Here is a 21,862-nt window from a genome sequence, read left to right on the forward strand (position 1 = left end):
TGCATTTATGAATTGTGTTTTGAATTTATGAATTGGATTTGCGCATTTATGATTTGTGTTTTGAATTTATGAATTTGATTTGTGCATTTATGAATTGTGTTTTGAATTCATGAATTGGATTTGCATATTTATAAATTGTGTTTTGCATTTATGAATAGGATTTGTGCATTTATGAATTGTGTTTTGAATTTAGAAATTGGATTTGTGTATTGATTCATTTTGTTTTGAATTCACGAATTGGATTTACACATTTATGAATTGTGTTTTGAATTAGCAATTTAGATTTGCACATTAATAAATAGGGTTTTGAATTCATGATTTCGATTTGCACATTTATGAATTGTGCTTTGAATTTAAAAATTGGATTTGTGCATTTAGGAATTGTTTTGAATTTACGAATTGTATTTGCACATTTATGAATTGTGTTTTGAATTTACGAATTGAATTTTCGCATTTATGAATTGTGTTTTGAATTAAAAAAATGGATTTTTGCATTTATCAATTGTGTTTTGAATTTACAAATTGAATTTATACATTGATGAATTGTGTTTTGAATTTAAAAATTGTATTTGCACATTTTTAATTGTGTTTTGAATTTATAAACTGGAATGGTACATTTATGAATTGTGTTTTGAATTCACAAATAAAATTAGTAAATGTGAATTATGAATGTATTACTTTTGAGACTGATCTGGCCCCATATTTGTGTGTCCAACAAATGTTGAGGGAGCATTTGTGTGTAGAGGGATAAATGTGCAACGTACCTACAATCAAAAACCTAATTTATCAAGATTCATTTTAATATTGAAGGTTGATTTTACAACAAAAAGTCCATCATAAAAAAAAAAAAAATTCTTTTTGAGATTTTCCAGTTCTGGGATTCAAAGTTCAGAGTTAAAGGTTTCAAAATTCACTGAACAAACTTCACTGTGCAGTACTGCACATACCAAAATGTAAGAAAAACAGAGAGAATGAAAATAATAAAAATAGAATATAACATAACACTGATCATCTGTTTAAAACTAAAATGAATAGCCGTTTCTTAAATACATGTTTGTATTCAAAAAGAGCTTTCTAAAGGCTTGTGCACACCAGGATGATTTTCCTCGCGCTCATCATCAGCATTTTTGGGACATTTTTCAGCATTCATACCCAAGTAACTATAACTGCCAATGAGGAAAGTGAATATGCAAAATCACTCCCTGACATTAGATGAAGCTTAATGAAAAACAAAAATACCCTGGCCATCAAGAAGGAATATACTGTAACATCATGTCTTGACTTGACAAAATCACTGATCTCACTGATCTCTGAACTATTTTTAACATGACACATGAAACCAAAATAATAAGCTCAATCTGTTTTAAAAACGCTTTCATGACTGGTGTTTTGCACATTGGTATTCACGTTCACATTGGTGCCCTTTGCTTAGTCACGAGGCATTAAACGTGAATGAAAAATGTCCCAGAGCACATGTGCCTTAAGTCATACAGCTTTCTCACAGTAGGCTTTTGACTAACACATCTGCACTGCTCAGTTGCTATTATATTTTAAGACTGCAGTATGAAGAATAAATAAAGATGGCTCTGTAAAGACTGCTGGAAAGGACAATGGCTACAGTGATGTAGAAAAACAAGAGTCACGGCAGACGCCAATGTCTTTGGTCCACTGAAGATAACATCTCCCATTACATCTGACAAACTCATCCTGGCTTTATTAAGAGTTCAGACACTGTAGTAATTGTTTTATTTAACACTAGACCAAATTTTTTTGGCTGTCACCTCACAGAATTCATTTCATTGTACCAGATGCAGCAGTCACATAGTTTAGTGCAAAAAAACCCCAAGCCTTCAGGAATCCTTCAATCTGCTGTAAAACCTGTGTTGTAGCAAATCGATTTAGAAAACAAAAGAACAATGGCAATAAAAAAATGCATGTTCCAGTTTGATGCTTTCAAAATGAAAGTCTATGAGCAAAAACATAAACAACTGCATCACTTTCGCCTTTACGTTTTACGTCAGTCACATCCTTGTAGTAACGCAAGCCAACGTTCTGACATACCGAACGTACACTTTGATAAGAAATGAAACATAACAGCACCGTTTGCAAAAGAACAATCATGAATACTTGTGAATACGCTCCCAATGGAAATCTCCACACTCTGCACTCATCTTCATTAGCATTACTGACATCCAGGAAGTGTCAGGCTCGCTGGCCATGTATCAGCTTTCTGTCCTCACAGTCTGCTTCATCGTATTTGAGTCTCGACGGCATCACACCGTCAACAGCTCTCTGTGGTCATCTGAGTTCAGCTCACGTCCACTAGGGGTCCTCATCCATATCATCCAGGTTTGGTGCCATAATGAAGTGCTTTGGATACATCAGACTGTGCTCATAAGCATACTTCTCCCAGCGTGCATCATCGCTCTCATGAGTGATGTAGCGTTCGCCTCGCCGAGTTTCAAACTCCCGCAGATCCAGCCATGTTTGGTAGTCCTGACACACACATGGACAAGGTGAGGTTTAGGGCTATGATAAAACACTTATTTTACAGTTCTAATAATTGACATTTGCCCTGTAGGGTTAATGAATATATCTGTTTTGCAATCTCAGGACAGGGTTGTAAAAATATACCATAACCTACTACACCATGATATCTTTAACTTTATTTATTACTTTCATTTACAATTTCTTTTTTTTTTTTATTAGCTTATAGGATAAGCAGGTGATAACGTATAGATATATTTAGACCTTTTTCATCTGAAAAAAAGGTGAAATTAAAATATTAATACAGGACCTCTGTGCTTAACCATAAATGAACACACAAAAAAAAAAAAAAAAACATTACAAAATAGGCTAACATATTAATTAACATCATTACTTGTACTTTATTTTAAACATAGGTTTTTGAGGGTTTTATTTCACATGCACAAACAAGAATAGAATAAACAACAAAACATAGGATGGGAAATGTAAAAAAAAAAAAAAAAAAAAAAGAAATTTCTAAATTTACTGTGACTTGTATTTTGTTTCAGACAACACGAACACAAAACATTTAATGTTTTGTCTGGTCAACTTCATTTCATTGGTAAATATTTACAAAATATTTATATATTTCCTGTCATTCAAACCTGACACATTCAAAAAAAAAGTTGGGACAGGAGCAATTACTGGCTGGTAATCAAGTAAATTGTTACATAAAAATTGGGCAATATATTAAAAGTAAATTGGTATATATTAAATATTGTGATCTGAATCAAGTGATGTCAATAAGTCTGTAATTATAATTTGGTATAAAACCAGCAATCAAGAAATGTCTAGTCATTTAGGAGAAAAGATGGATCGCCTGCCTGGCAACACATACGCTTTATACACAAGTACAGTCCATTAAACATGTACACATAGACATCACCTATTTGCCATAAAATTATAGGTAACTATCTGTATACAATAACTTTGATTGTAACATTAACTTAATTTGATTGTAATGCAATAATGTGCACCTTTTGTAGAGCTGCTTTGAAACAATTTTGTAAAAAGAGCTATACAAATAAACTTGATTTGAATGCTAAAAAGTATTTTTTAGCTTTTGGAGCACAATTTACTGCCTTATTTTCTAGGGATGCCCATGCATATTTCATGGTGTTTCCATACTGCTCCAATTTTTTCTGATTTGGAGTTGTATTAAAAATAAACAAAATTAACCAATAAATAACTGCATCAAGTAGGTCCTTATTTTGGGGTGCACTTTAGAAGTTCAAGTTGATGGCATAAAGCACAGCCTGTATTCTTTATTTTACAATCAAGTTGTCATGGGATGTCACATTTTAATCTCATAAAATTACAGATATTTAGACATTCGAAAGTGAAAGAAAACCAATCAAAATAGTTTTGTTCTGTCAGGTTTACAATGTAGCTTAGTGATAGATGCTTTCAACTCAGAATTGCACATTGTTTAACATGCTTAAAGCAATGTTATGATATGCTAAAAAAAGAGCATTGTGTTACTGCATATGTACCAAATAATACAAAACACAACATTACAAAATTTTGCTTTGGGGAAGGAATATGCAGTATATGATGGGTTGCTGGCTCTGGGGGCCAAGGCTTGCAAGCTATGCCCATGATTCTCACCTGTAGCCATGGATGACTGAGGGTTTTATCCACACTGTAGCGTTTCCTCATCTTGACTTGCAAAAGATTGTTGATCAGATCTGTAGCTGTGGAATTTAGGAGACATTGGTTTATTCAGGAATACTGACAAGAATAGAGAAAAGTATTAATGAGTATTTTTCTTTAGGGTTGGAAAATGTGACTATTAAATCTTTAGTTTTATATAATGCTCTGTTGTTTATTTTGTGGTGTCAAAAAACACTGCTTACAGTAATATTTTTCATTATTTGGAGCACAATCTAACACTTCACCATGGAGATGTAGATGGAAAAGTGAAGCACAGAGAGAAAGTTGAGAAAGCAAAGAGAGAAAGTTGCATGTTTAAATGATCACTGTTTACAGTCTGCATTTTATTTCTAGCAATAATTCATGTTGGGCCTGTAATTATTTTGAAAAGCATTTCATGTTTCATTAATATTTATTTTAAACTTTATCTAGAACGTGAACTAAAACTCACGTTCTAAAACTGAAAAAAGAGAAAATTATCACAATTGGTGGTTTAAAGATAATTCAGAACTAGTAAATAAATGGTTAATAAAATATACAAATGAACATTTATACATCTTATTTTTCAAACATATAGTAATATTTACTTTATATGTTAATGCATGAATTATTAACTCAAATTTATGCAGTTTTGTGACTTAAATGTCCTGACTATTCATGATTTGTAAAATCCTCTATGAATGATGATTAAAGTCTACATATAAGCGTTATATTTTAAACAGTATAAAGAGAAAACTACATGGTGATTCACAACAAAAATATACATTTCAAGATACACATATGAAAAAAAAAACTTGCAATCTTAATCTAAAATAAGAAGTGTTATATTCTGCATTGAAGATTGCAATGATTTTTTTTTATTAGCAGTTTCATTTGTGTTTTTTATTGTGAATCACTTTGTTTTTTATCTCCTTTTTCTGACTGAGCCTTTAATTGCCATTTATAACGGATTTACAAAGCATAGTCCTCACTTCAAATTAAGTCACAAAACTGCATGAAGTTGAGTTAATAAAGCGTTCAGTAGTTATAAAATAACTATTACTATATGCCTGAAAAAAGATGTTAATTTAAAAAGTTTATTAATCATTTACTTACTCATTCTGATTTATGTTAAAAAAAACACCAACTATCTTAAATAACTGGTTTGTAAACAATGTAATACTTAATTTAATATGAAAAGTATGAAAATACAATCATTAGGCACATTATACATGTGCATACTACTAATCATCATACTACTAATCACACCCACCCACACACACACACACACACACACACACACACACACACACACACACACACACACACACACACACACACACACACACACACACACACACACACACACATATATATATATATAAAGCTGCTTGTAGATAATATGTAATGAAAATGTAGATAATAACTAATGCTTAATAAATGATTTATAGTGTGCAGTTATTATAAAGTGCTACCGATATGGAAGAAATGGAAGTACATTAGTAGTAGTCCACAGACTTTTTTCTTAAAGTTATGATTTGTGTAGTCAAAGTTTGCAATCTTTTACACACATACCCTCAATAAATAATTCAATTTAGTCCCAAGTACAAGTTTTGGGAAAACCTCCTGCTAAATGGGAAGAACTTGAAATGGTTTCCAAGGGTTCATGCAAAATAATAACTATTTTTTTAATTCCACAAATTTGCAGTTTATATAAAGAAGCAAGCTTAATATTTATGTGCAAATAAACAGGCTGTAATTTGATTTATGGTATAATTGTTTCTACATATATATGAACCATAGACAATAAATAATACACACTGCAAAATGCACTCTCATTCCATAGTTCAGATTTTGTCATATTCCTAAATGTACTACAATATTTTAAGGTTGCAATTTTTTTTTTCAATTATTTCATTCTTTTCATTACAAATGTCCACATTGTAATGCCTATTTAGTAATACTAGTGTAAAACAAGTATGGTAAATATCAGGGTAAGTGGGTTACTTCTCACACTGGTGAAATAAAGCAAATGTAATAATGCATTTGAGGATAATTGCTCTAACAAAAATAAACCGAGCTATAAAACCAGACTGGTGTAAAGTGTAGAGACAAAGAAAAGACATTTATAGTGCAGTAGAGGAGTAGCAGGCTAAAATTGGGAGAGGCTGCTGTAATGTTTCAGGTCTCGGGTGGAAAAGAACTATTCTGAACACACATGGGGGAGGACAGTCTGTCTGCTTACAGTCTGACACACACCCAGACATCTCCCTCTATCTTCTACAGCTAAATAATACACACACCTTATTCTTAGTCATACATGATTCCTTTTGTCTTTGTAAAACATATGATCCCAGCTTTTATTCTCAGTACCTGCACCTATAAATCTAAAAACAGGGTTGCTTTAACCAGGAAGGTATTTTAAGAAAAATGCTCAGTTTTTCAGATCTCTTACAGTTTTTTAAAGAGATAAAACTCTATAAAGATTTTTAAAAACAAGGTATGAATGGAGTAACTTAAGGTTAAAAATATCAAAAATACATTCCAACAATATAGAGCCAATACGTTGTATTGTACTTGTTGATAACTAATTAATTAACCATTAGTTTTTAAAGGGAACCCTGGTATCAAGACTTGTAGGCCTTAACATAATGTGAACCATGCCTCTTAGTGAAATATGTAGGAAAAAATGATTAAATATTCGTCTTATTTAAAAAAATAAACCATTTATTTTGGAGTTTGCCACTGTTTTCAATGATGTAATTTGGTGCTCACCCTCTGGTGTTGTTTCTATAGTAAACAAAGCAAAAATGGGGATACTAAATACTAATTTGATGCCTCAATGTGCAGCTTTTGCTTGTAATTTTCATTCAAAGGGTTTTTGGTTTTCATTTCCATTTATTTTTCATTATAACATTGATTTTGGATATCGAGTAAACTGTATACATGTATACATGTCAACATGTCAACATCTCTTTTCACTGCTGAGTAATCATAGGGAATCATCATAAAACTGGATGGGGTTTATTATTGTCAGGTGTGGAAATCACTATGCATTAGTGTATGGCCAACAACTAGGGCCAGACAAAATCTGTGGACATTTTTAGCTATTTATGCACAGAATTTTGTAAAATTAAATTTTATTTTACATTTATGTTAAATGATGAACTATTAAACCTAATATATGAAAAAAAAACATACCTTTAATAACTTTTATTTAATTTTTACAGTGCAAATCCAATTAGATTATTTGGTACTTATTTGGTAAACAAATCAAGTCCATCATATAATATATCTACCAAAAAACATTTATTACAAGATATTACAATAGTTAATGGATCAACCCCTAAACCTATGTTCTCATAAACAACTTCAAAGTTGTATTACCTAGTTCATACCTTTGTCATTATACAAACTTTTGTCCTTGTAAACCCGTATTGAAAATGTTTCAAATTAAGGCAAATTAAAGACATGCATTATGGTTAAAAAACTCAGTAGGATTAAAAAACAATTACCTATGCAGGTTCTTAAACAGAATTCAGTCAGTGTTTCCTTTATGTAATCTAAATTTGTAATTGTAAAAATATTTAGTGCATTCCTATTTATTTTACTCTTTTTGTTTACAATCCCAAATCAAAACAAATCAGAAAAAGTTGTGACAGTATAGAAAATGCATATAAAATAAGAAAGTTATTTTTAAATTTATATTTAAAATAATAATTTAAATTTACTTTGACTTGTATTTCATTGCAGACAATACAACAAATATTATTTAATGTGATCCTCATGATTGTTATTGTTGTTGTTGTTGTTTTTTTTTTCAAAATAAACACGTATTTATATTGTATTTCTTGCAACATATTTAAAAAAAAAAGTTTTGTGATATTGACATTCCTTTTCACAACATTTAAAAGATGTTTAGGGACTGAAGACAACAAGTGGTGAGATGTTTTAGATGCAACTTGCCCCATTCATCCTGCAAACAAGTCTTAACAAGGGCAGCAGTACGTAGTCTTTGTTGTCACATTTTGCACTTCAAAATGCACCATACATTATCTATGGGAAACAGGTTGGGACTGCAGGTAGGGCAGACAAGTACCTGTATCCTCTTCCTCCGCAGTTAAGACTTTGTAATTTGTGCAGAATGTGGTTTTGTATTGTCTTGTTGAAATATACATGGGGCATCCATGGAAACAGACTTGACTTGTTGCTGGTAAAAGTCTGGATCATCCTTTTCTTCTTTGGTCCAGGTCACACAGCGTTCATTTTTCTTCCAAAAAAAGACCTGAAATGTTGATTCATCTGAACACAGTTCACGTTTAGACTGTGTGATGGTCCATCCCAGATGCCTCCAAGCCCGGAGAAGACGACGGCCCTTCTGGACACTGTTAACATAGGGCTTCCTACAGTATAGTTTTAACTATGTAACTATGTATTGTGGTACTTGATAAAGGTTTGCCAAAGTAGTCCTGAACCCACATATTTGTTGGCAAACTGGCAATAATCTGTCCATCTTTGCTCCTTTACTCACCTATGTCAAATCACATCATTATTTAACCAATTTAGCTGATTACTAGCCCTAAATTGCTCCTGTCCTAACTTTTTTTGGAATGTGTTGCAGGTCTGAATGACAGGAAAGGATGTATATTTACAAATGAAATGAGGTTGACCAGACAAAACATGAAATATTTTGTGTTCATACTGTCTGTAATGAAATACAACTATACAAAGTATATTTGGAAATCACTGCTTTCTTTTAATTTGCTTTTTCCATACTGTCACAACTTTTTCCTGTTTTGGGGTTATAACTTATTAGAGCTGTGATTTATTGACCTATACTTGAGTCAGTCACACTAAAAGAGTTTTGAGATTTGGCAAAAAAAAAAAAATAATAATAATAATACAGCAGCTTTTATTACTAGATGTCCATAGAAGACAAATTGTAAGCTAACCATTTACGGAATTTTAAATAATGGCAATGCTAATTATACAAATTTTTGTCATGCATGACAGCGAAAATGCAATGTTACATCAACAGTTCATGTGTATGTGTGTGTGTGTGTGTGTGTGTGTGTGTGTGTGTGTGTGTGTGTTTTGACTACATTTATATTGATGATGGTTGGCTGCAAGGTCCAGTGTGTGCTTGTGAATAAAGGCTACATCAGAACAGTTTGCCTAGGCAGTGTGCTCTTCAGTGGATCTGCCTTTAGGAGTGTCGTTTGAATTACACTGATCTGAACTAAACTGTACTAAACTGTGATATTTATACTAAACTGAACTGGTGCAGTTTTCTTTTAACTAGAACTACACCTGCATTCTACACTATTCTTATGCCTGTCTGAATTGCTGGAGTGTACCATAATTTAAAATTTTGTGGCTTTTTATTCCCCATTCTTAATCAATATTCTTCATCTGTCTTCTGCTTTAAAATAATGCACAGCCTGAGCCACCATGCAGTAGGTGGCAAATCAATAATGTAAAATTAGGCAAGAGTTTTAAATTGATGAACCAAGAAACAATAATGTAATTAAAAAGACTATTTGAATGATTTTAATTAATATTTTTTCAACGATTTCCATTCATTTTAAGACAGCACAGAATAATTGTCTAAATTGTATACTGGATACAATCCTTAGTATTTTATACTATACAAATATAATTATTTTATCATTTACAGTGCAAATGGAAAGTATTCATAGCAATTCAGTTTTTGTTACAGCTTTATTCCAAAATGGACTAAATTAATTTATTTCGACAAAATTCTACACAAAATACACCATAAAGACAATGTGAAAAAAGATATTATGAAATTGTTGCATATTTATTAAAAATAAAAAACCTGAAAAATCACATGTATATAAGTATTCATAACATTTGCTCAATACTTTGTTGATGCACCTTTGGCAGCAATTACAGTCTCAAGTCTTTTTGAATATGATGCCACAAGCTTGGAACACCTGTCTTTGGGAATTTTTGCCTATTCATCTTTGCAGTACCTATCAAGCTCATGTTCAATAGGATTTAGTCCTGGGCTCTGGCTGGGCCACTCAAGAACATTCAGTTCAGTTGTTGTGAAGCCACTCCAATGATATTTTGGTAGTGTGCTTTGGGTCATTGTCCTGCTGGAAGATGAACCGTCACCCCAATCTGAGGTCAAGAGCACTCTAAAGGAGGTTTTCATTCAGGATGTCCACATTGCTCTATTCATCTTTTCCTCTATCCTGACTAGTCTTACAGTTCCTGCTGCTGAAAAACATCCCCACAGCATGATGCTGCGACCACCATGCTTCACTGTAGCGATGGTAATAGCCTAGTGATGAGTGGTGTCTGGTTTATTTTCAATTGTAACGCCTAGTATTCACTCCAAAGAGTCCAAAAGTTTTAGTCTCTCATACCAGAGATTTTTGTTTCTTATGGTCTGAGAGTCCTTTAGATGCCTTTTGGCAAATTTCAGGTGGGGAGTAGTTTCCGTCTGGCCACTCAACTATACAGGCCTGATTGGTGGATTGCTGCACAGATGGTTGTCCTTCTGTGAGGGTCTACTCCCTCCACAGAAGAATGCTTGAGCTTAGACAGAGTGACCATCAGGTTATTGATCACCTCCCTGATTAAGGCTTTTCTCCCCCGATCACTCAGCTTAGATGGCCGGCCAGCTCTACGAAGAGTCCTGGTGTTTCCAAACATCTTCCACTTAGATGTGATGGAGGCCACTGTGCTTATTAGAACTTTCAGAGCAGCAAAAAAAAAAAAAAAAAATGTGTAACCTTTTCCAGGTTTATGCTTTGAGACAATTCAATTTCTGAGGTCTACAGACAGTTCCTTTGTCTTCATGCATGGTTTGTGCTTTGGCATGCACTGTCAACACTGGGACCTTATATAGACAGGTGTATGCCTTTTCAAACCATGTCCAATCAACTGAATTTACCACAGGTGAACTCCAATTAAGCTGCTGAAACATCTCAAGAATGATCAGCGGAAACAGAATGTATCTGAGCTCAATTTCGAGCTTCACAGCAAAGGCTGTAAATACTTATATACATGTGATTTTTAATAAATTTGTTTTAATACATTTGCAACAATTGCAAAACATCTTTTATCACATTGTCATTATGGATTTTGTGTGTAGAATTTTGAGAAAATAAATTAATTGAATCCATTTTGGAATAAGGCTGTAACATAAAAAATGTAGAAAAAGTGAAGCGCTATGAATACTTTCCGGATGCACTGTATATGCTTTCTAGCTTATCTTTGCCAAAACTGTTCTCCTTTGCAGCTAGCATTTAGCATTGTTTCTAAACAGCAAATATAATGATCCAAGTTAGTGTGAAGGCTGTGTTGAGTCTATTAGAAGGCGCTAAAGCAGACATGTGGGTGTGTAGCTAGGATTATGTATGTTATTGCATGCAGCTCAGCAGCATAATATTTCAGAATCTTCAAGGGACACTCACATGCACTTTGTCTTACCCCCCACGTATAATTCCCCTGGACATCACAAGTCTGTTCAAGTCCAAAACCCAAGCTTATACAAATTTTAGTATTACAAGCAATAATAGTCATAATAATAAAAATACTTGAGATAATATTGTATCAACTTCAGACACAAGATATGCATTATATCGTGACTTGAGTGTATGGTTACACCCCTATTTCATAAACATCACATTATTTTTCATTCAAAAATAAATGGGATAAATGTACCTGCATGAGATAATGTAAGTACGCTGTTTTACTAGTGTTTTTTGGATATCTTAATCTTAATACAGTAAATCTTATCTATAATGTTATTTATTGTGACTTTAATGAGAGGTTTTTGATCAGATAGGACTGATGTCCAAAATGGAGTGCAAAAATAGTGTACAGATCAGAAAACATCCTAAAGGTTATGTCAGAATCAGAGAGAGATGGTGTAGAACTGAACACTGACCTTCAGCAGAGATGTCCTTCCAGGGAGTCGGTGGGTACATGAATGCTGCATTCTGGATTTGGTCATTAATGTCCTCGTCCTCATTGAAGGGGAACGTCCCACTCAAACTGACATAGATAATGACTCCCACTGACCACATGTCAAGAGAACGGTTGTAGCCTTTACTGCGCAGAACCTCTGGGGCTAAATATGCTGGTGTTCCCACAACTGAACGCCGGAAAGACTTCTCCCCGATGATCCGAGCAAAGCCAAAGTCACATAGTTTGACCTGCGACAAAACAGCCAGCTAATTCAGGAAAGTGCTCCGTTTCTTCATGTCTCTTTACAACCTGTATAACTTATTTAGACTTTAGTCATTTTGTAATCACCTCCTGAGAAATCAGTATTTCAATAATTCAGAGACAACCCTGTTCTAGATTTTTCCAAATTTATCCTCATACTTGCAATACACTACACTCATTAAAGTGATATAATGTATACTGTATAGCAAAGCTTTTACCTTAGAGGGCCACAGTGGCGCCCCCAGAAAATTTTCTTAGGGGTGGCCAGAAGAGGCCGCACCAAATCTTGGGGTGGCACACAAAGAAAAATAATGAATTCAGTGTAATGTTATATTTTTGTTTCTGGTAAATGAAATAATGTAGTTTTATTCATTTAATTAATTCTACTTGAAATATTGCAATTTATTCTTTGAAATAATTCAGCAAGTACATGTGCAAACCAAATAAAAATCTATGGTTAGTTTAAAAACACTTTTCATATACTGTATAAATGACTTCTTTTTTTACGTGCCTTTATTGTACATCATACGAGATATGCCATGTCTAAAATTAATGAAGATTAATGAGTTTATTATTCCCAGTGATGGGTTGCAGCTGGAAGGGCATCCGCTGTGTAAAAATGTGCTAGATAAGTTGGCGGTTCATTCTGCTGTGGTGACCCTGGATTAATAAAGGGACTAAGCCGAAAAGAAAATGAATGAAAGAATAATGAGTTTATTAATTACCCAAACAAATGAACAAACTGAACAAAAGGCATTACTATACACACTCACTATACCTAATAATATTATTTATCCATATTGCTTTTTGAACCATTTTATTAATGCAGCTTCTTCTATTGATATACTGTAGCTTAAGGTAAATATTAAATAGCCATTGCTGTCTATTGAAGGTGTGTGTGTGCTGTCAAGGACGATCGGGGAGGGTAGTGGCGGTTCTAGTTTAAATGACACCCTGGGCGAACCACCCTTTACACCCCCACCTCTCTTGAATTGTTAGATTTGTTATTCAATAAATATAAAAATTTATTTATATTTATTCTAAATAAATACAATTAATATTATTATACAATTATTATTCTAAATAAATAACAGAAATTAGTCCTAAATATTACTGGAAAACAACAACTGGAGTGATATGCCAACATCACTTAAGAAACCTTTTGCATGAAAATTAATTATGACAATTCTAAAGAATACAAAAAATGTATTATAGAATTATCTGTGGTCTTAGACCAGATCATGGCTGAGAAATCATGTTATAAAGTCTTACCTCCCTGACTCATTATCCCTCCTTTCTGCTTTAAAGGCATGCTTAGTGAAATTAACATCATCATCATCATCATCATCATCATATTATATAAACTTTAAACGACTTAAAAACTCGCTGCGTGCCGACACTTCTGCACAAAAGGCTGTTACTCCGGTTTCACGGCGCATGAGCGGTGCCTATTATGTCGGCGTGCATGCAAACAACCATCCGGGATTCACACAGGAGTGCGTGAGGCGCGCGGGAATGGTTTTCCGCGCGCATGCGTCAGTTTGCTTTCACCAGCATTGAACCAGAGGGGGAGAGCTAGGTCAGTAACACCAACAATAATTTAGTGACTGCATTTTATTTATTTATTTATGTATTTATTTATTTATCTAAATATTGGGAATTTATAAGTTCATTTAAATCAATAATGTCAACCGCAAAATTATATTGGGGTGGCCACAGGGGTGGCCAGAGTTTACCGAGGGGTGGCCGTGGCCACCCCTGGCCACCCCTTGGAGGCGCCCCTGGAGGGCCATATTATTTTAGACATTTAAGTATGTTTAACTTTATCCTCGTGCATACAGTAAAACTACATAAAGCGATATAAAAATGGTGATATAAACACTACCTGACAAAAGTCTTGTTGCCTATTTAAGTTTTAGGAATAACAAATAATAACTTCTAGTTAATCATTTAGTGTGCATAGTGACTTATATGAAAGGCAAAGGCCTCTAGATTACGCTTTTTTTACACAAAAAAAAAAAAAAAAAAAAAAAAAAAAAAAAAAAATATATATATATATATATATATATATATATATATATATATATATATATATATATATATATATATATATATATATATATATATATATATATAGGGGTGCCTTGGTTTTTAATTATTTAAAGTGTACAGTGTAGAGTTCAATGTACAGTGTAGAATATAAATTCATAGTCCAGTGGAAACAGAATAAATATAATGACTGCATCCATACATCTCTGTAATGACTCACATACCTTATTAATAAAGTCATCTGGAATGGCAAAGAAAATGTTCCTGAAGAACTCCCAGAATTCATCAAAATTCTTTGGATTCATCTTCCATGCCTCCTCCTTTATTTTACCCAACAATGCTACAATTTTACTTAACAATGTTCATTTCTGTTAACTGGGCTGGCAATCCTGGAGCACCTGGACTTTCTTTGCTTGCAGGAAGTTTGATGTAGAGGCTGAAGTATGAGAAGGAGCACTCTCCTGCTAAAGACTGCCCTGCAGTGGTTTGTAATGTAATGGGCAGCCAAATGTCCTGATACCTCATGCTGTTGATGTTGTCACCTACTCTGCAGATCTCCCACACGACCCCATACTGAATGTGACCCCAAACCATGATTTTTCCATGATTTCTTTTACTGATTTCTGTTAGAAAATTGTGTCCATGTGGGTTCCAAAAAGTCTTCCACAGTATTTGTGATGATAGGAATGCAGCTCACCAGACGAATAATCAGAAAAATCTACCATCAGAAACTTTTCCAAATGATCAACTAGAACTAAAGTTATTATTTGCTGCTCTTACAACTGGGATTGATAACAAGATCTTTGTCAGGGAGTGTACAGTATGTGTGTCTATATATACAAGACACTGACATTTAAAAGGTTACCTAGGTTAATTAGATTAACTAGGTGGGTTAGGGTAATTAGGCAAGTTATTGTATAATGATGGTTTGTTCTGTGGACAATCAAAAGAAAAAAATTGCTTGAAGAGGCTAATATTTTTGTCCCTAAAATAATTTTTAAAAATTAAAAACTGCTTTTATTCAAGCCAAAATAAAACAAATAAGAATATTATAAAAATATTTTCAGGCATACTGTAAAATTACCTTGCTCTGAAATAATTAAAAAAGAAAAAAAATCAAAGGGGGGCAATATATATATACAGTAAAGTTGAATTACAGTACAGTACAGAACTATTAGCCCCTTTTTGAATTATTTTTTCTTTTTTAAATATTTCCTAAATGAAGTTTAACAGAGCAAGGAAATTTTCACACTATGCCTGATAAACGTTTTTTTTCTTCTGAGGAAAGTCATATTTATTTTATTTCGGCTAGAATAAAAGCAGTTTTAATTTTTTAAAAACCAATTTGGGAAAAAGTTATTAAGTTATTAGCCTCTTTGAGCCAATTTTTTTTCGTTAGCCTACAAAACAAACCATCATTATACAATAACTTGCCTAATTACCCTGATCTGCATAGTTAACCCAATAATCTTAGTTAAGTCTGTATTAAAACAATCTTCACCTCTGTTAAACCCAAATTGGGGAAAAAAAAAAATATATATATATATATATGTATGTATGTATGTATATATATTCAATACTTAGATCTTCATGCAAAACTGAATTTATTTCTGTAAATGTTGCATTAAAACAAATTCTCTTGTAAAGGGGTTTATTCATCCCAATTTGGTAACTTGGTGTTATTATATGTTAATATATATGACTTTTGTTTACCTGAGGAAAAGGCTCAGCAGATGCCAACAGCACATTTTCTGGCTTCAGGTCACAGTGAACAATATTCTTGAAATGAAGATGTCTCAAAGCCACAAGGATCTAAGACAGTGAAGAAGAGAAATATTATTAATATATTAATTATTATTATTATTATTAGAATAATTATTATCCATGCAGGCATCAACCAGATGATGAAGCTTTAAAGTGTTAGTTTGCAAAAAAGGAAATTTATGTTATTAATTAATACATCAGTGAGCAGTGCTCTTGTGGGAATAATGACATTAAGCCATAGTTGAGTCACCTCTACTGCTACATTCTTAATCACCCTATTCAGCTCCCGCTAGATCAGTTCTTTTGTTTGTGGTGATTTAAAAAAAAAAAAAAAACATTTTCTTGATTTATAAGAAGATAGAAAGACTTGCGCAGAAGAAAGATCATTACTCCCTCTACCGCTCTTTAACTTTGCATTTTCATTAAGTTTGTAATGTAGTAAAGACTGTTTTTTTCCTCTCGCACCCTGCTTTTAACATGTAAATGTTTTTTGGACATAAACACACAAACTATAAAGTGTGGCAGTTCATTTAAACGATTATACAGCAGCTGTCACTGCCTTTACTGTTTCTGTCTCATGTAGCAAATCCAATAACATGGGTAGTGGCAATAGTCTCTCTCAATATCTATACTTAATAATTTGATGATTAAAACTAATATACCTTAAGGATCATATTTAAGTTTTTATTACAGCTTACTCAGGCAATCACCTGGCTTTATAATTCTTAATGAGACTAAAGCTTAATGAGTAAAACATCTATAATTAATGAACATGGGCTTAATGCAATATAATTTTGGATCTGTAAATTCATTTTATGTGTGGATTTATAGTAGGTTAGCAGGGTGTTTGAAAAAAATGAATGGTGCACCAATACTTTTTATTGTTTTTTTTATTAGTAACATTTTACTGTGCAAAATAGACAACTTTAAAAAAGCACATGGCTTAAAACTGTTGAGCCTTTTAATGTTAAGCAAATAGCACTGACATTAAGCTACAGGGTAAAATCAAAGCTATTCAATGTTTTTGCTATTTATTTTCATTGAAACGGCAGCCTCTGAAACCACAGACAGAAGCATACGAGCCACATCACAGCAGCTCTGTGGCTTTAGACCATGGCTAATGGATGAGCTCCTGTGGCCCTCAGGGGCCCCACAGCTCTAACCAGCACTCTGATTCATCTCTAGATGAGATCCAGATCATAGCCTTGTCTCTGTGCTACAGATAAACCAGAAGAAAACTAATCTGAAGAGAAATACGTGCACAAACCTGTGTGACCAGAAACTTGGTGATGCGCTCTGGAAGTTTGCTCTTCTCGCTGGACAAGATCATCTCCAGCATGTCGCCATGAAGTTTCTCCATCACAACAAACACTCGCTCTGGGGTCTCGAACATACATTCCAGGTTTACTATCCCAGGATGGTGCAAATTCTACAAAAAAAAGAACAATATGCACATTACATGACAACAGCAGTTTGAACCTAAAGATTAAGAATGGCATTTCCATAATCATCAAAAAAGATGATTACCTGTAAAATGGCCACCTCATTTCTCAGCTGGCTCTCTTGTTTGGTGGGAAACCTCATTTTATCTATGACCTTGATGGCCACATCTCTTCCTGTTTTTCTGTGTTTCCCTTGAAAACAGACATAACAAAATGCACACATTTTAAATGAAATAACACCTATAAAAAAACATTAGGTTGCAAGTGAAAAATAGAATAGATGTATTGAATTTATCAAAATGTTTTTGGTGTGTATAGTATATACTTTGTAGTGAGCATATAAACCCTGCAAATTGCAGACAATATGAACACAAAATCTGTTATGTTTTGTCGGTTCAACATTTCATTTGTAAATGTGCAAATATACTTTCAGACATGCAACGCATTTTAAAAATAGTTAGGACAGCAGCAACTTAGGTAAATTGGTTAAAAAATGATGTGATTTGAAACAGGTGTTGTCAACAGGTGATTTTAATTATGAGTTGGTACAAAAGAATCATCCAAGATAGGTCTAGTCCCTTAGGAGCAAAGATGGATGGATTATTGCCAGTTTGCAAACAAATATGTGAAAAAATTATTAAGATGCTTAAAAACAATGTTCCCCAAAAAAGATTGGAGGACATTTGGATAATTTAAAGATTTAAGGAATTTGGATGAATTTAAGTGCATCAGTTGCACAACAGTGCAGGCCTAAGTTGAACAACCGTGATCTCTGATCCCTCAGGCAGCTCTGCGTCAATAATCCTCATTTAATTTTAAGTGTTATCAATTCATGGGCTCAGGATTACTATGGCCCACAATGCATAGTTACATCCACAAATGGCAGTTAAAACTGTTAAAAAAAAAAAAAAACTATGTTAATGATGTCTACTAGTAGTACTGTGGTCAGATAAATGAGTATTTCAGGTATTTTTGGGGAGAAATGGACACTGTGCTCCAGACCAAAGAAGAAAAGGATCATCCAGATTTTTACCAGGAACAAGTCCAAATGCCAGAGCCTGCATTAAGTTATGTCAGTACCCTTAAAGTCCTGGCTGTTGAGAAAGAGGATACTGGCCTGCCTGCAGTCTCAACATGTCCCCAATAGAGAATGTGTAGCACATTTCGAATCGCAAAATGTGACCATGAAGACACAGTACTGTTGCCCACCTTAAGAATTTTGCAGAAAGGATGGGTCAAAATTACACCTTAAATACTTCATCACTTAGTGCTTTTAGTCCCTCAACGTCTTTAAGTGTTGTGAAAAGGAATGGCAACATTACAAAGTGGTAGATGCTATACTGTTTCAAAATTTTTTTTAATGTGTTGCAAGAACCACAATTGGAATGTGTTTATTTTGAAAAAACAAAAACAAAAAAAAAACAACAACAACAACAACAAAAATCATGAGGAACACATTAAATAATGTTTGGTGTATTGCCTGCAATGAAACACAAGTCAAAATAAATTTAGAAATCACTACTTTCTTTTTGTATTTGTGTTTTCCATACCTTCCCAACCTTTTTTGATTTGGGGTTGTAAATATATATAAGGAATCAAACTGATCAATAATCCATTGTAAAAAATGGATATGAATCAATTTAAGCCAGTTAAAAAAATTTATTTGTAGGTTATCTAAAATAAAAAAAAATATATATATATAAAAAAATAACAATCTTATAGAGAAACAAAATAACTTAAAGTTTGTAATTACATTTTTACATCTAAAAATTGAATCTGTCAATTAAATATAATTTCTCACGAGAGACATAGATGCACATTTTAGACAAGGTTAATAGTACATATTTTAAGAATTTTAGTATGTATGTTTATGTGATTTTCAGAGATTTTATCAAGTAAATGAACAATTGTAAGAATGTACCTCCGTAAACGATGCCGAACTGTCCAGAGCCCAACACTTCATCAGCAAAGATCTGATAGATTGAGCTGATATCCTAAACACAGAAGAAGGCATGGCAGAAGATTTACTCAGCCACTAAGTAACTATTCATATCACATACGTATCACATATGCAAGGCTAATGATACCAATGAAATTGTTATTTTTTCCTTTATAAGAACATAACAAATTATCTGATTTTTGTTAGGTCTTACAATTTGAAAAATAAAGATTAACAACTACATATAGTATGAACTTAAGTATGTTAATCAAATCAAATTTCTAAATTGAACATCAGCAGAATTGTGAGCACTTTGTTGGTCTGGTGGTGTATTACAGAACTATTACAATTTATCATATCTGTTTGGTAAGCTTGGTAAAAAGCTATTCATCTTAACTACAGATAGGAAGGTGACATTACAGAAACATTCTAACTTGACAAAAAAATACATAAAAACAACTGAACTTTAGAGCAACCCAATAGCTGTCCTAACTTTAAAATTATTTGAAATATATTGAAAAGTAAAAACATTAAGTCTCTTGGATGGACCCTGAATACTGTATGTGTGACCTTTCCATGATAAAACACTTATAATTATAGACTTCTGTGCAACATAGTATTACAATTAACACAGAAACTGTTACCAGCATTACGGAGTCCAACAAAGTATCACAGAGCATTATTGGCTATAGTGAGAGGGCGCAATGACTTTTTTTTTGTTGTGTGTTTTACTTTTTCCTGATGGTTTTATCCAATTTATTTAGGTTACTCATTAGCTGCATGTGCAGTGTTGGCTGTTTGGTAACAAAACTGAAAGTGAATTTTGAAACTGGATGACAAAATTTTACATTTTGTAACTACAGTAAAGATACGATAAGAATCCAAAACCAAGTTTAGACTTGGTAATATATACTTGGTAATATATATTACGAACCTGTGAAAAAAAGAATCCTGATTTAACACATTATATCTTAAATTAATGCCTAAGATAAGAAACTTTCTATAATATGTCCACTAGAGCAGAGGTGGTCAACCCCGCCCTTGAGGGCCGGTGTCCTGCACAGTTTAGCTCCAACTCTAATCAAACACACCTGCTTATAGATTTCTAGTGCTCTTGAAGACACTGATTAGCATGTTCAGGTGTGTTAGATTAGTGTTGGAGCTAAACTGTGCAGGACTCCAGCCCTCCAGGACCGAGTTTGCCTACCCCTGCACTAGAGGCTTCAGGTAACAAAACTGGGTTAAGCAATAAAACAATGGTCCCAAACAAAGCAGTAAATCTAAAACAGTATTTCTGAAAATCAAGGTGTTTAAAAGTCAAGTCATATTTCAGACCCTAACCTTGATTGAAATGCTGTGGTGAGCGCTGTAAAAAAAAAAAAAAAAAAAAAACTTTAAAACTCCTTAAAAATGATCTGAGAGACTAACCTTGAATAATAAATACTGAATATTTTCAGTACATTCAACTCAAATTTCTCTGTTTCTCTGTATACAGTTAAATTCATGATTATTAACACCCACAAACGTTGTATTTCCTCTCTTAGTTCTTCATAGTTATCTTGCGGCGTGACTTGACCATGAACATGACCGAACATGCAGAAGTGTGAATAATGAGAGTGTTTAGTTGTGAAATATTGTAACACAGTTAAACACTCACCACATTTTCCTGGATTTGACTGTTTGATACAGAAATGCTGATGGACAGTTCCTCTGAAATACACACGCAAACACAAAAATAGTGTGATGATCTTTGGATTACTTTTGTTAATACATAGAGATAATGTAAATTTGTATTTGAAAAACATGTCACAGAAAAATTGATAAATTTGTAATTTGTATCACATCCAAGACACAAAACAAATTGTAACTTGTCACAAGCTTTGTCATTTAACTTTGTAATCACTCAACCCTAATTTCCTTTTTGACTGTGTGAATAATATAAACAAAGAATATCTGAAAAATTTAATAAAATGTAAATTTCTCAAAGAACAACACGGCTGAGCTGAACAGTAATTCTCTAATGTGTTTTCTGTTTATTTTTCAGGCTGGATTTGGCCTGGTTACTCTGCTCTACAGGCCAAACCTTAATTAAGCATGTCACTCTTCGGTGGGCTGAAATCTCCTCTGAATACTGAATCAAAAGTGTGTTTGCTTCGTAACTAAACAGCTTTCATTAATCCAGACCTGTCAAACCTTTTTAATCTTTTGTCTCTCAACACAATTAAATAGAGGTGCATCAGGATATTAAAAAATAAAGCTCTGCTGTTTACTCTCCACAACTGCAAATCTGCCTAAAATGCACCAT

At 33.2% G+C, this 21,862-nt stretch overlaps 1 protein-coding gene across 6 annotated transcripts in view; it reads right to left on the reverse strand.

Annotated features, from left to right (window-relative positions):
* Positions 1-782: 782 nt before the first annotated feature.
* prkd3 (protein kinase D3) overlaps positions 783-21,862 on the reverse strand; it is a 185,835-nt gene continuing 164,755 nt past the window's right edge. For all 6 annotated transcript variants that reach the window (XM_087290978.1, XM_087290977.1, XM_087290981.1 and 3 more), the window contains 8 exons: positions 21,215-21,267; positions 19,540-19,612; positions 17,704-17,810; positions 17,444-17,605; positions 16,126-16,224; positions 12,083-12,350; positions 4,135-4,220; positions 783-2,496 (listed from right to left, as the gene is read on the reverse strand). In XM_087290978.1, the coding sequence (XP_087147104.1) occupies positions 2,323-2,496; positions 4,135-4,220; positions 12,083-12,350; positions 16,126-16,224; positions 17,444-17,605; positions 17,704-17,810; positions 19,540-19,612; positions 21,215-21,267 (1,022 nt within the window). In that variant the 3' untranslated portion in view covers positions 783-2,322. The remainder of the gene's footprint in view (positions 2,497-4,134; positions 4,221-12,082; positions 12,351-16,125; positions 16,225-17,443; positions 17,606-17,703; positions 17,811-19,539; positions 19,613-21,214; positions 21,268-21,862) is intronic.

The sequence above is a fragment of the Danio rerio genome, chromosome 17 (genome assembly GCF_052040795.2).
Source record: "Danio rerio strain M-AB ecotype USA chromosome 17, GRCz13ab, whole genome shotgun sequence".
Lineage (NCBI taxonomy): Eukaryota > Metazoa > Chordata > Actinopteri > Cypriniformes > Danionidae > Danio > Danio rerio.